The sequence below is a fragment of the Ovis canadensis genome, chromosome 3 (assembly GCF_042477335.2).
Source record: "Ovis canadensis isolate MfBH-ARS-UI-01 breed Bighorn chromosome 3, ARS-UI_OviCan_v2, whole genome shotgun sequence".
In the NCBI taxonomy this organism is placed as follows: Eukaryota; Metazoa; Chordata; class Mammalia; order Artiodactyla; family Bovidae; genus Ovis; species Ovis canadensis.
The window spans coordinates 215,407,277-215,421,323 of NC_091247.1; the positions used below are offsets into that span (position 1 = coordinate 215,407,277).

The 14,047-nt window shown below is 49.9% G+C and overlaps 1 protein-coding gene across 3 annotated transcripts; it reads right to left on the minus strand.

Annotated features, from left to right (window-relative positions):
• Positions 1-7,151: 7,151 nt before the first annotated feature.
• On the minus strand, positions 7,152-13,472 carry COPS7A (COP9 signalosome subunit 7A). 3 transcript variants are annotated; one of them, XM_069585840.1, is made up of 8 exons: positions 13,289-13,472; positions 12,618-12,822; positions 10,665-10,740; positions 10,360-10,448; positions 9,364-9,566; positions 8,476-8,581; positions 8,157-8,308; positions 7,152-8,009 (listed from the first exon to the last, which is right to left on the minus strand). In XM_069585840.1, exons 2-8 carry the CDS (start codon positions 12,777-12,779, stop codon positions 7,970-7,972), a joined length of 828 nt encoding a protein of 275 aa, XP_069441941.1. In that variant the 5' UTR covers positions 12,780-12,822; positions 13,289-13,472; the 3' UTR covers positions 7,152-7,969. The 3 variants fall into 3 exon arrangements, with proteins under 3 accessions (XP_069441941.1, XP_069441940.1, XP_069441943.1); XM_069585839.1 differs by having other exon boundaries at positions 13,176-13,404; XM_069585842.1 differs by lacking the exon at positions 13,289-13,472 and adding an exon at positions 13,110-13,186.
• Between the last annotated feature and the right edge of the window lie 575 nt (positions 13,473-14,047).

Here is a 14,047-nt window from a genome sequence, read left to right on the forward strand (position 1 = left end):
GAACTGGACATGGAACAACAGACTGGTTCCAAATAGGGAAAGGAGTATGTCGAGGCTGTATCTTGTCACCCTGCTTATTTAACTTATATGCAGAGTACATCATGAGAAATGCTGGGCTGGAGGAAGCACAAGCTGGAATCAAGATTACTGGGAGAAATAACAATAACCTCAGATATGCAGATGACACCACCCTTACGGCAGAAAGCAAAGAAGAAAAAAAGAGCCTCTTGATGAAAATGAAAGAGGAGAGTGAAAAAGTTGGCTTAAAGCCCAACATTCAAAAACCTAAGATCATGGCATCTGGTCCCATCACTTCATGGCAAATAGACGAGGAAACAATGGAAACAGTGACAGACTTTATTTTGGGGGGCTCCAAAGTCACTGCAGATGGTGACTGCAGCCAAGAAATTAAAAGACGATTACTCCTTTAAAAAAAGTTATGACCAATGTAGACAGCATATTAAAAAGCAGAGACATTACTTTGCCAACAAAGGTCCATCTAGTCAAAACTATGGTTTTTCCAGTAGTCAAGTATGGATGTGAGAGTTGGACTATAAGGAAAGCTGAGCACCGAAGAATTGATACTTTTGAACTGTGGTGTTGGAGAAGACTCTTGAGAGTCCCTTGGACAGCAAGAACGTCCAACCAATGAATCCTAAAGGAAATCAGTCCTGAATATTCATTGGAAGGACTGATGCTGAAGCTGAAACTCCAATCTTTAGCTACCTGATGCAAAAATCTGACTCCTTTGCAAAGACCCTGACGCCGGGAAAGATTGAAGGCGGAAAGGGAAGGGGACAACAGAGGATGAGATGATTGGATGGCATCACCGATTCGATGGACATGAGTCTGAGTAAACTCCGCAAGTTGGTTGTGGACAGTGAGGCCTGGCTGTAGTCCATGGGGTCGCAAAGAGTCAGAAACGACTGAGCAACTGAACTGAACTGAACTGATGTTTATCTTTTGCCAAATTTGGGACATTTTTAGCTACGATTTCTTTTTTTCCTTAATATATATATTTTATTGAACTATAGTTGACTTACAATGTTTCAGGTGCACAGCAAGGTGATTCAGTTACACATATACACATATTATTTTTTAAATTATTTTCTATTGTAATAATTTTTCTGTTCTGTATTTTTCGCCTCACCTTCTGAGAATCTGTTGACACAAATGTTAGACCTTTTAACATTGTTCGACAGGCCCTGAGGCTCTGGTCATTTTTTTTTTTTTTTTTTTTTATCTGTTGTTTAGATTTCATAATTTTTTTTTTTTTTTTTTTTTTGGCTGTGCCGCTCGGCTTGTGGGATGTTTGTTCCCTGATCAGGGATTGAACCCAGGCGCTGGCAGTGAAAGCTCAAGTCTTAACCACTGGACCACTAGTGAATTCCCCCAAATTGCATAACTTATATTGATCTACCTTCAAACTCATGCTTTTGTCTGTCACCTTCATTCTGCTATTAAAACCTATCCAGCAAATATTTTATTTTGGTTATTCCTATTTTTTGGTTCTAAAATCTCCATTTACTTCTTCTTTGTACCTTTTACTTCTTTGCTGAAACTTTTAATTAATATATTTTTATTTGTTTCAAGAGCATTCTCCCTTTCTTCTTCCAGTACAGTTATACTGTTTTGGAGTCTTTACCTTCCAAAAACTCTGTCATCTCTGGCTTTTCCTAGAGAGCTCTTTGTATGCTGAGTAATTTCAGATCATACCCTGAAAGTTTGAATACAGTTTCAAGACTCTGAGTCTTATGAAAATACTAAAGAGAATATCCTCTGTTTCAGCAAGTGACCAATCAGGTTAGAGTCAGGCAGCAACCTGCCCTTTTTTGCACTGTGGTTCCAATGTCAATTTAATTTTCAGTTTGCAGTGCTATTTGGATCAGTCCTACATGTGTGCCACCCAGTGGCCAGTCAGACCTGGACAGTGGCCCATCCTATAGCTCAGCTCACAAGGCTTCAGGTAAGCTGTTCAGGCTCAGATTTATCCTTGCCCAGTTCAGAGGTGAGCCCAGGAGTTTGCACAGAGCTATCTGGGCTGCTCTCTGGATTTCTCTTTCTGTGATCTCCTAGTACTTTCTGGTTCTCTGGAGCTTTTCTTTCCAATCCTCTGGCCCAAAATTCAGAGTTTTAGTTTCTCTGCTCTGCTGGACATTTTTTTTTTAACATTTAGCTGAGCCATGTCTTAGTTGTGGTGCTTGGATGTTTAGTTGCAGCATATAGGATCTAGTTCCCTGCCCAGGGATCAAACTTGGGCCCTTCGTATTGGGGGGTCTTAGCTGCTGGACCACCAGGGAAGTCCCTCTGCGGGACATTTCTTACTGTGTCTGAGTCAAGCAATAAGAGAAGAGAGAAAGGAAAAAGAAGCGCAGATTTGCTCCACAGTTTTGTGCCCACAGTTCCAGTGGTCAGAGAGAAGGGCTCTCCTTCCCAGAGTTTGCAGTGTCTGCCCAACTACCGTTGCCGTCACTGGCTACCGCCACCCTGGTGTCCAGTGGGGCTGGAGGGGAGAGGCGAAAGAAAGAGGGGACTTCCCCCCACTGTCAGAGCCCCTTTCTTAAGACCTGCAGCAGAGGGCTCCAAGGGGAGCCTTTCAGCTCACACCAGATGTGCACTTCTAGGTTTGCGCAGCCTTTGAGTTCATTCCGGGTGATACTGGAGGAGTGGGGGGAAAGGAAAACTCACCACTGCTTTAGTGGAACTTTGAATTCTGGTGTCTTTCTCCCAACTACCATTTACTTCTTGTTTGCATTTTGAGTTTTTCTGGTTGTACTGTGTGGCTTGCAGGATCCCAGGTCCCAGGGATCGAACCCCAGGTCCTTAGCAGGGAAAGCACATGGGTCCCAACCATTGGACCACCAGGGACTTCCCTGCTTTGTCTACTCTTCACCACAGATCTCAGATAACTGCTCTGTGCGTTCTGTCCAGGACTGTCAGACAGGGTGGGGTGAGTCTACTCCGCTTACAATCTGTGTGACCCTAGGCAGGTTAAGACGACTTCTCTGTACCACGTCCGTCATCTTTAGAAGTGGATGGTAGTGATATTAACCTCAGAAGGTTGTTGTATTAGATGAGTTTATGTCCATAAAGCACTAAGAGTGCTTGATCACAGTAAGTGCTTAATAAATATTACTAATAGTACTTAATAATAAATAATATTTTTCATTAGCAATTATCATAGAAAGATTGGAAAATAGAGATGGGCAAAAAGATGAGTCACCCAAAATCCCAATGCCCAGAAGTATAATATATGCATTATGATTTGTATTATTTCAGATTTTTCAGTCAAGATATATTTATTAGTTGATTGGATACATGAACAATTAGTAGAAGCATAGAACTATATTCCCTGTCCTGTCCCCCAAACAATACATTTCACTTTAGGGAGCCAAAGCAGGTCACAGGAAGAAAACTTTCCAGCTCTAGGCCTTCTTCCCACGATTCCTCCCACTCAGAATGCTCATCCTCCCCTATCTTTATCAGGTTAACTGCTACTTGGGTATCTAGTTTCAATTTAAAGGTCACATCCTCGAAGGAGGCTTCCCTGACCCGAGATGAGAAGTAGATTCTCTGGTAAGGGCTTTCGTGTCACCCTATACTTCTTAGCACTTACCACGAACTTAATTATGTAAGCATATAGTTAAGAATCTCAGAGAGCAGACAGGTTCTGTACTCAAGAGTTTCACATTTGCTCATTTTTCTCTCCCAGATGGTGCCCCTGGCCTCCCCATCCGTCCTCCAAGGCCCAATGGTCAAAGCCTGATCGGCTGATCCAAGGTGGCACTAATCTGGACAAGTCTGCTTACATAAATGGGCCATCACAGCTCCGAGCTGAGTCAACGGGCAGTGAAGTCCCATTTTCCAGTCCAACCACAGAGATCCGAATTCAGTAGGAACCGGGGTGTGAGTGGGGTCCAGCAATACGCATTTTCAAAAGCTGCCCTGATGATTCTGATGCTGATGGACCAAAAAAACTGCTTGTGGTAGGACACCTCTGACACACCTTCCAAAGATCCTTGCCTTCTAACGATCGATCACTAGGCTGGACCTGGTGACTGGCAAATGACAGGATGTTTCCTCCCCAATTAGGTTACAGAAGACTGGGCTTTCACCTTGCTGGGTGGTCTCTGGCTCTCGCTCTGACGAAGGGGGCAGCCTCTGACCTATAGTCAGCCAAGGAGTGAGGACCTCAGCCTGACAACCCAGAGGCAGGGAATCCTGCTGACAATCACTGGCTATGCCTGGAAGTTAAGTCCCACCCACTGGAACCCTGAGCTGAGACACCCTCACTCACACCCTGCGGTAGCCTTGGAAGCGACCCTGAAAACTCAGCAGAAAACTGTAGTGCTGAGATGTGCAGATTTCCGGGCGGAAGAAACCGAGATAATAACTATGTGTTGTTTTAAGCCACTAGGTTTCAGGGTAATTTGTTACACAGCAACAGAGAACTCACTCACTGCCTAGACATGCCCCTCTAAACTACTGTCTCTCCACTCATGTTGGAAGATACACCTAAGCAGAGAATTTCTTTCTCTTTAGTAGGATCTCATCAAATATGGGCTTCCCAGGTGGTGCCAGTGGTAAAGCATCTGCTTGCCAATGCACGAGATGCAAGAGACACGGGTCTGAGAAGAGGAATCTGGGAGACCTGGGTCAGGAAGATCCCTTGGAGAAGGAAATGGCAACCCACTCCAGTATTCTTGCCTGGAGAATTCCATGGACAGAGGAGGCTGGTGGGCTACAGTCCACAGGGTCATAAAGAGTTGGACACGACTGAGGACGCATGCATGCACGCACATCAAATAATGACTGGAGACATTGTCTTTGCTTTCTGTGTAGAAGGTGCACCCCCGTCCAAATGCACTTTTTTATCCAGAGACCTTGGCTTAACCTTCTCAAAGTTACCTGTTTCATGTGTGTGAACTCTGAATTCGCATGCAGTTCTCTTTCTCCTCCTATCACAGTGGCCCAGCCCTAAGCTCCTCTAGCTAGGGTTGCCATCGAGTTGGGAGCATCATGTGAGAATGTACAAGTGATGAGAATTTTCAGCTGGGAGAATTTTCCTGGAACCCCAGGCTTTGTTATACATGGAATCTCTAATGTGCTAGTCACTTCAGTCCTGTTCGACTCTGTGATCCTATGGATTGTATCCCACCAGGCTCCTCTGTCCGTAGGATTTTCCAGGTAAGAATACTGGAGTGGGTTGCCATTTCCACCTCCAGGGGATCTTCCTAACCCAGGGATTGAACCTGCGTCTCTTGCATCTCCTGCATTGGCAGGCAGGCTCTTTACCACTACTGCCACGTGGGAATCCATAAATTCTGAACCAATCCCATGGTCAAAACAGTCCACAATAATTCACTCCCCCATATCCAAGCCTTGGGAGGCAAGTGCTCCGTCTTTGTAAGTCAAAGACAAACTGCATTTGCATGTCCCTGAGGCTGTGAATGGCCCCTTCTCCCTCTGGGTATAGGACCTGGCAGGCCAAGACCACCCACATCAGACCCTGGAGCCACTCACTGAAGGTTGGAACTGCAGGGATCAGGGCAGTTATGGAGTCAGAGCTGGAGGCAGCTTACCGGAAAACGAGATATTAAAGTTCAAGGAAAAAGTGGGGTATGGGCAGAGGGAGAGGACACAAGCTCGAAACACCAGGAGTTAGCGACTTCTACAGAAATGGACAGTGTGGGAGGAAAAAGGGATTTATTTCAAAGGTAAAGACTTGAATCAAGATGCGAAAGTCTCAATAGGCTCCAATACTTTGGCTACCTGATGTGAAGAACCAACTCACTGGAAAAGTTTACCCTAATGTGGGGAAAGATTGAGGACAGGAGAAGGGGGGAATACAGAGGATGAAATGGTTGGATGGCATCACTGACTGAGTGGATATGAGTTTGAGCAAACTCTGGGAGATAGTGAAGGACAGGGGAGCTTGGTGTGCTACAGGGTATGGGGTCACAGAGTCAACTTAGCAACTGAACAAGCAGCTAGTCTAGACCAAAGCTAAAATGAGAGGCCAAGAGCGTCAACTGCGACAACAGGGCTCACTGGACTGGTCTCAGTAAGTCTCCACTGCCCCTCAAGACAACAGACTCACCCAGCCCACTTTTAACCACTCAGGATCCACCCCTACTTCCAATTCTATTTCAACTGATACTTTAAGACCAGTAAACGACTCAGCAGCAGCAGCAGCAAACGATAGTCTCCCCCTAGAGGACAGCACAAGCTAGGGAAAGCAGCTCGGTCAACACTGGGACCCTCAGGAGGCAACTGCCTCTCATGCAAGTGGGAGAGCAACTGTCCCTTACACTAGAGCACCCCAAGTTTAGGGTGTGCACAGCAGAGCACTGAGCCAAGGGGACCAAACCTCTCAGCACACCTCTCGAATGCTCTGCCATGGACAGGGGACAGGAGTCCAACTGTGGCTTCTTACCGAGACCTAAAAGTCCTGTGTGATTTGCTTTATTTTCGGCTGTGCTGGGTCCTCACTGTTGCTCAGGCTTTTGGGGGCTACTCTAGTCGTGGTGTGTGGGCTTCTCATTGTGGCGGCTCCTCTTGTTGTAGAGCGCGGGTGCTAGGGTGCACAGGCTCCAGTAGTTGTGGCACGTAGGCTCAGCAGTTGCAGCTCCCGGGCTCTAGAGCATGGAGTCGGTAGCTGCGGTGCACGGGCTTAGCCACTCTGCAGCCTTTGGGATCTGCCCAATCAGGGATCGAACTTGTGTCTCCTGCACTGGCAGGCGGATTCTCTACCACTGAGCCACCAGGGAAGCCCTCCTATGGGGTTTTGATGCAAAAATCAAAGTTTACTATCAACCCTTCCCCTACAATTCTATGAGGTGGATGTAAACAGGCTGAACTCGGAGTTCCCTGAGAGCAGGGACAGTGACCATCATTTTGCATCTCCAGCCAAGCACACGCTGGTGCTCAGCAAGCGCCCTCGGCTCCTGAATGAATGCCGACATACTGAACAACCTGTTCAAAGTCCAACGGCCTAGGATCTAGGTCTCCAGGCACCCAGTAGGCTTCGGCATAGTACCTGGTTCTCTTGTTTTTCTGGCACTTTGCTTTAGAGTGGGCTGGAAAAGAGCCTTCTTTGCGTCCACAAATACCAAAGACAGAAGACACCCCCTGCAGGGCTGGTGAGATAGTTTGTAGATAGACTTCTCATAGATTTATTTGTGTGTCATGTTATATATAGATATATGTATATATACTCTTTTTATACAATCTACATCCCCTCCCGTTCCCCACCAAACTTACAAGAGGAAGTATAAATCCTTCCAGGATGGCCGTCAGGCTTTCAAGGACAGCCAGGGCCAAGAAAGAACCATCTCATGACAGCTTGAGAACAGCTGGCTTGAGGCTCTGGGGTCACTGGGGCAGCAGTGCTCCCAGGACCCGACGGGGGGAGAGAGGATGGGAACGGCTGCAGAGGGACAAGATTCTAGGCTGCAAGTGTCCAGCGACTCCTAGAATGGCAGGCTGGCTCCCAGAGCTCTTGGCGTGGGAATAAAGGTGGGAGCCCTATGGCTCTTTGGATGCTGCCTTAACAGGCTGGGGGTGGGGGGGTGGGGGCAGGCGGGGAGAGGCATGCAAGGCGTGGGTGGTAGGAAAGGAACTTGGGGGGTTATGCTGGGGACAGTGGTATGTAGTGAATGGGGGCAGATGCTGGGTCCTAAAGAAACAAGGCGAAGAGTGTGACGAGGAGGAGGAGGGGACAATGGAACACGTAAGAAAGTCATGTGAAACAAAAAGTACCAACAAAACCATGACTTGTACTTCCCTCATCCCTGGGGAAGGTGCGGCCTATGCTACGGGGTGGGGGAGCAGGGATGGGAGCCGGCAGGGCTAGGGGTCAGGAACCTAGATTATCAGCTGGCCAGGGGCACAGGAAGGCTGAGGACTCCTACGAGGCGGGCAGGTGGGCAGTGAGCACCCCATATCCCGAGAAGAAATGACAGTCCTTTCAGTTCGACTTGGACCAAATCTTGGCGCTCCCTCGGAGCCTGGCAAGGTGGAAAGAGAGACAGGGGGTGCTGTAGGGAACTGCTAGGCACTGCAACCCCCCATTCCTGACCCCCACAAGCATCTGAAGGGATGAGGGAGGCAGGAGCAGGCAGCCTGGACTCGAGTGGCCCCCCACACCCCCTCACCCCTTGCCCTTGGAGGCTTTCTTGCTGGGCTGGCGCTGGTTGGTGCCTGGGGCCGGCTCCCTCAGCTCAGTCAGGTGCTGCTCTGGGTCCTGAGATGTGGCCGCGGCCGCTGCGGCTGTTGTAACCTTAATGGTTTTCTTCAGGTTGGCGACCTACCCAGAGGAAAGGAATGGGGGGAAACAAGGAAGGTTCCAGACCCTGACCATCCCTGCCCACCTGGTCTGTCTCCACCGCCGCCGTCCAAACCCTTCTGCCCAGGACAAGTGGCCCAGGCCGGAGGAGGAGCTGGGTCTGGCCGGCTGGCCCCCCAACCGCTCACCTCACTCTCGATCTGCTGCTTCAGGCCCAGCTGCTGCTCCTTGTGCTGGTTGGCCCGGCTCACCTGCTCCTCAATGCCTGACAGGACCACCTCACAGCCCAAACACCTGTGGGAATTGGTGGGGAGGCAGTCAGCATGGGAGGGCGCTGACCACAGATTCACGAGAAAAAGACTCAGGAAGACCCCTCGGTCCTGGTGTCCGGAACCCTGTCTGAGCTAGAAGCTTCGCCAGGGCACCTGGGGACCGCCTGTGACAAAATTCCCAGGACAGAAGGACACTCAGGGAGGAGATAGGCAGTGCCTAGAGTGATGCGCAAGACAGGAGAGGGCAAGTGTTAGTCACTCAGTCATGTCAGAGTCTTTGCGACCCTATGAACTATAGCCCACCAGGCTCCTCTGTCCATGGGATTCTCCAGGCAAGAATACTGGAGTGGGTTGCCATGTCCTTCTCCAGGGGATCTTCCCAATCCAGGGACTGAACCTGGGTCTCCTATATTGCAGACAGGTTCTTTACCTGCCTTGGAAGCCCCCCCAAAATAGGAGTAGGAGCTAAAACAGAAACAGGGTGGGAAAGGTTACAGAGGAAAAAAGGAAGGCACATTAACAAACTGAAGTCAGACAAGAACACAGAGAAAACAAACGTGGGGGAAGCCAGTGGTCTGTGGACAGTGCTTGTCACAGATCGGGGGAGCTGCATCCAGCCTGAGACGGGTGACCCACTAGCCAGGAGACTACCACTCAAGGTTACCACTCCCGCCCGCACCAGGTACTCCAGGCATGCTTCTCCCTCTGGCCCCCACCCCTCCTCCTTCCCTTCCGAAGTCTCATCCTCTGCCCTGCCCAGCCCTCCTCCCTCTCCAAAAGCACCCCTCCCTTCTGGGGTCTCACCACTCCTGCAGGGTCCGGGCAATGGCGCTGAGGTCCTGGCGCTGGATGTCCCGCCCAATGCTGTAGTCGACCTCCAGCCGCTGGTGGCGCTGGTCTAGGGAGCCGCGCAGCACGTCGGCGTACACGGCCTCGATGACCAGGTCTTCTAGCTGCCTCACGTTGCGCAGGGCTAGCGCCTCCAGCAGCACTGCATAGGGGATACACTGGGGCCCCAGGGCAGCGGGGTTTGTGTGGGACCGTGGCAGAGACGGCTTCCAAGATCCCCTTCTCTCCACCCCCCTGCCCACCCTCCACTCCTACTCCTGATCACCTCCTCTAAGAGGCTGGTTCTAAGGTAACATAAATAACAAGTATTCCCACCTGAGAAATAACAGGGTAAGAATCTTAAATAAAAGACATACACCCTCTTGGACTTCCCAGGTGGCGCTAGTGGTAAAGAACCCGCCTGACATCATGGGAGGATATGGTGTGGGGGAGGTCTAGAGCTCCTCCATCTACTTCCAAAGAGGCATCTCACAGGAGACAGCCTGATTTAAGTAAAACCATAAGCATGACGGAGAGTGAGGTAACAACTGGGAGATGCAGATGGGAGGGGGGATAGTCAAAAAACAGGACCCAACAGTGAATACAAATGTGTAACACTTCTGGGTTATAGGCTTCTTTCTTTTTGGTCACATGGTACAGCTTGCAGGATCTTAGGGGAGGAGGGGGCTGTTGAAGGACACAGCCAGCAGCATCCGTGTTGCTATCCTGAATCCAAACGCAAAAGGTGTTTTACTTAGAACCTGAGTTGGTCGAAAAGCAAAAGAGAAAACTTCCAGAATCATATTCAGCCCCAAAGGCCGAAGGTAATGGAGTTCAGATGTGGGACCTGGAGGATCGTTGAGGGGGGCAAGAAGAAGCAACACGGTGACCGTTCCCTTCCGATGGACCCTCGAGAAGGGACATACAGAAAGGTGTTCTGTGACTCAGGACCCGGTAGGGACTGTCACTCACCTTGACTTTGGCAGCCAAGGTGACGACCGATAGGTGTCGAAGCTTATTCTTTTGAGCCTCTGTGAGTGGGGGAAGATTCCGGGCTTCGGCTAGAAAAAAATAAAGTGTAGGAAATCCTGATTTGCACTTTTGTGGGAAGTCCTAGCCTCCTTTTTTCTTTTTTAGTTTTCCATGCCAATTCAGGTCTTGACTCTGACCCTGACCCAAGGGATCTAAGTCAGGTACCCCGGGAATGTCTTATAAGTCCCTCTGTAAATTGCCCTTCTCCCACCTCCAGTCTTCAGAGCTCCAACCCCTCCGGTTACCTAAGTAGTCAGCGTACGTCCCGTAAGCAAACACTGTGAGCAGCCGGAACGTGGAAGCGAAGTCGCTCTCAGCCAGCTGTGGAAACACGAGGGAAGAGAAGCGATGACAGGAAAGGCCTCTCTCTCCACCCTCCAGACCCTGCCTGTTTGAACTCCAATCTCCAGGCCCAGCTCTCCCCTCCAACATTAGCTCTCCCAGCTCACCGAAAGGAATTCTCTGCGTCTCGGATTGCTCTCCCCAAGGAAGCCTCATTTTCACCTCCAGGCCTTTGCGGAGTCTGTCCCCCAGACCCACAATACCCTCTTCCTCCATCTGCCTCCCAATTCCTACCCTAAAGTCAAAAACTTTCGTAGTGTTTAGTTATCTAACACATTTCACACACACGCACACCCCCCGGACATTACAAACTGTGTTGTTTCATCCTTAGAGTATATCTAGTATTTCTGAATTTGAATACCTTTAGGGAGTCTGCTGTACTCGCCAATTCACCAAGGACTTCTGCCTTCGCCTCACTCCCTGGACAGCTGCAGGATCTGGGCCGGCATTGGGAGGTGCCTCTGCCTCACACTGGCCTCAGCTGGGAGCATGTATCACTCAAGCCAGTCCACCCAGGCCTCCTCTCCTCCTACCACTGATCACCCACTTAGTCCATCAAAGCCCACCTGATGCTGTTACCTAACAAGGTCTTTCTTTTCAACAAGATTACAGACCTAGTTCCTGCTATCCCACTCAGATCTAGCAGAAAATGTTCATGTACTTGGCTTTGCTGATAAATACTTGCTAAATAAGTGATTTATACATGGATATCCATTCATCTTATCTGCACAACTGGAATGTATGTTTCAAAAGGGGAGCCCCGTGGTTTGTACTCTTCTGGTATTTCCAGATGACTAGAAGAATGCTAAACAGGCACCCCAAACCTACCTCTTTTCCTTCCCCTTGATTCTCTTTGATTCCACTGCAGAGGAAAGCAGGGAAAGAAGGCAGCCAGTTTTCTTTGGACAAGAAGGATCCCAAAAGGTTAACTGCATTGACTCAATCACTGGCCCTCAAAAAATTTACTCAGAGTTCACCCACCTACCACTGTCAGAGTATCTCAGAACTTTGGCTAGTGCCATACATCTTGGTAATCTACTCACTCTGGACTTCAAACTCTTAATTCTATCACTTCTGTGGGAACAGTTCTCTCCCCTGTGTTCCTAGCATATTATTGTGCGTCTTGAAGAAAAAGATAACTTCTACCTTAGCTAACTTAAGCGAATTTACCGGTCATGACAATTTCACATTCATTCCTTCTATTTGTACCAGACTTTACACTTTCACATAATCTCACCTGATTTTTACGACACTGAGGGGCAGTAACAGGTCCATTTTGTTTTGTTTTTGTGGCCATACCATGTGGCATGTGGGATCTTAGTTTCCCCACCTGGGATCAAACCTCCACCGCCTGCACTGGAAGGTGGAGTCTTAACCACCGGACTACCAGGGAAGCCCCCGTGTCCAGTTTTTAAAAAGAAAATGTAGGTCCTAAAATAAAAGTGACCTGATAAGGTAACAGGCTTCCCTGGTGGCTCAGACAGTAAAAAAAATCTGCCTGCAATGCAGGAGACCCGGGTTTGATCCCTTCCTGGGGAAGATCCCCTGGAGTAGGAAATGGCAACCTATGCCAGTATCCTTACCTGGAGAATACCATGGACAGAGGAGCCTGGTGGGCTACAGTCCATGGGGTCACAATGAGTCAGATACCACTGAGCAAATAACACATACTACAATCAAGGTAATATGATTAAGAGCCATGACATTGATGGAGACAGGCTAGAATCAGGTCTCCTATTCTGAATCACAAGCTCTTATTCAGCTGAATGGTTATCGGGTTGAAAATGAGCCCTGTCCACCCATTCTTAGTCTTTAGCCCCAAGCCTCCTTGGAAGCTATCCAGGTCAGGAACCCACCTCTCTAACATTAGGCATATCCAGCAGTTCCCCAAACACGTAGACACCAGGGGCCTCCAGCACCTGGTGGATGAGTGTGGCCAGCGCTGCCCCCTTGGCCGACTTGGCCAGGAGCAGAAACTGCTCCTGGTTCTGCCCCGTCACCTTGACCTCCGCACTCATGTTGGCGCTGAGCTGGGGGGACCTGGGCTCAGGAAGTCTGCAGCTGCAAGTAAAGAGGATGGGAAGCTGGAGGTTTCTGAACTGGGGAAGCTGGAAATCACAAGGCCTACGGGCTGGATTGCAGAAGCACTGAGCCACTTTGTAACCATAGTGTAACCCTTGTATCTTAGGAATCCTACGATCAGCCACTTCGATGGCACCCTGGCTGATACAGCGTTGTCACGCCCACCTCCCCCATGTCTGAACCTATCCCCAAATCCCACCACGTGCACCCCATGGAACTCCAAAGCACAAGTCTCAGTGGGGAAAGGGATGTCACATAGTATTCACCCCAAAGACGACGCTCCCCCAAATATCCACTGTGCCCCGCAGGTGCCCCACACCACGTGACCTCACCCTAGCGATCCTTTCACGTGGCTCCGCCCCCTCCCTTAAAGAGGCCGCCGAGGGACCGTGGGCTCCCGCCGGCCACCCCGTCGTACTCTGGGTCAGACTCTGCGGCCCGCTACCTGGAAGCTCCGTCTTCCAGCGCACCGGGCGGGGCCACCGCTCCGTCACCTCCGGCAGCTGTTCTCAGCTTTTCCTGCCACCTCCCTGCAGGGTCACTCTAGCCCCTAAACTCTATGGCTGGCTTCCGGCCGTACTTCCGCTCTTATGGGGAGGATTTCGGGCGCGACATGCCCCGCCCTCGCCTCTGACTGTGAAGCTCCCGAGAGCGACGCAGGCATTCTGCTCTCTGATTGGCTGTTGAGGAAAGGCTGATGGGCGGCTTTTTTTCCTGCTCTGTTTTAATAAAACTTTATTGTTGGTCGGGTGCTAGACGCTAAATGACGGGGGGCTCCTAGTCTCCGGCAGGTCCGGGCTTGTTCAGAGTTAGATCTAAGCTGCCTGCCTAATAGCTCGGAGAAGGAAATGGCAACCCACTCCTGTAGTCTTGCCTGGAGAATCCCATGGACGGAGGAGACTGGTGGGCTGCAATCCATGGGGTCGCTAAGGGTCGGACACGACTGAGCGACTTCACTTTCACTTTTCACTTTCATGCATTGGAGAAGGCAATGGCAACCCACTCCAGTGTTCTTGCCTGGAGAATCCCAGGGACGGGGGAGCCTGGTGGGCTGCCGTCGATGGGATTGCACAGAGTCGGACACGACTGAAGTGACTTAGCAGCAGCAGCAGCCTAATAGCTCGACTTCTGGCTTCATGGGGTGGTTGAGGTGAGAGGAAAGTTGTGATCGGAAGAGAGGGTCAGAAAGGAAAAAGGAAGGTAG

What these genes read in the sequence shown, in the direction of transcription:
- COPS7A (XM_069585840.1), bottom strand. Translation starts at nt 12,779, where the DNA reads ATGAGTGCGGAGGTCAAGGTGACGGGGCAGAACCAGGAGCAGTTTCTG. An exon ending in CCTTGGCTGCCAAAGTCAAG is followed by an intron (nt 9,567 to 10,359) that starts GTGAGTGACAGT and finishes CTGGGGCCCCAG; the next exon opens with TGTATCCCCTATGCAGTGCT. An exon ending in AAAGCCTCCAAGGGCAAGGG is followed by an intron (nt 8,010 to 8,156) that starts GTGAGGGGGTGT and finishes CCACCTTGCCAG; the next exon opens with GCTCCGAGGGAGCGCCAAGA.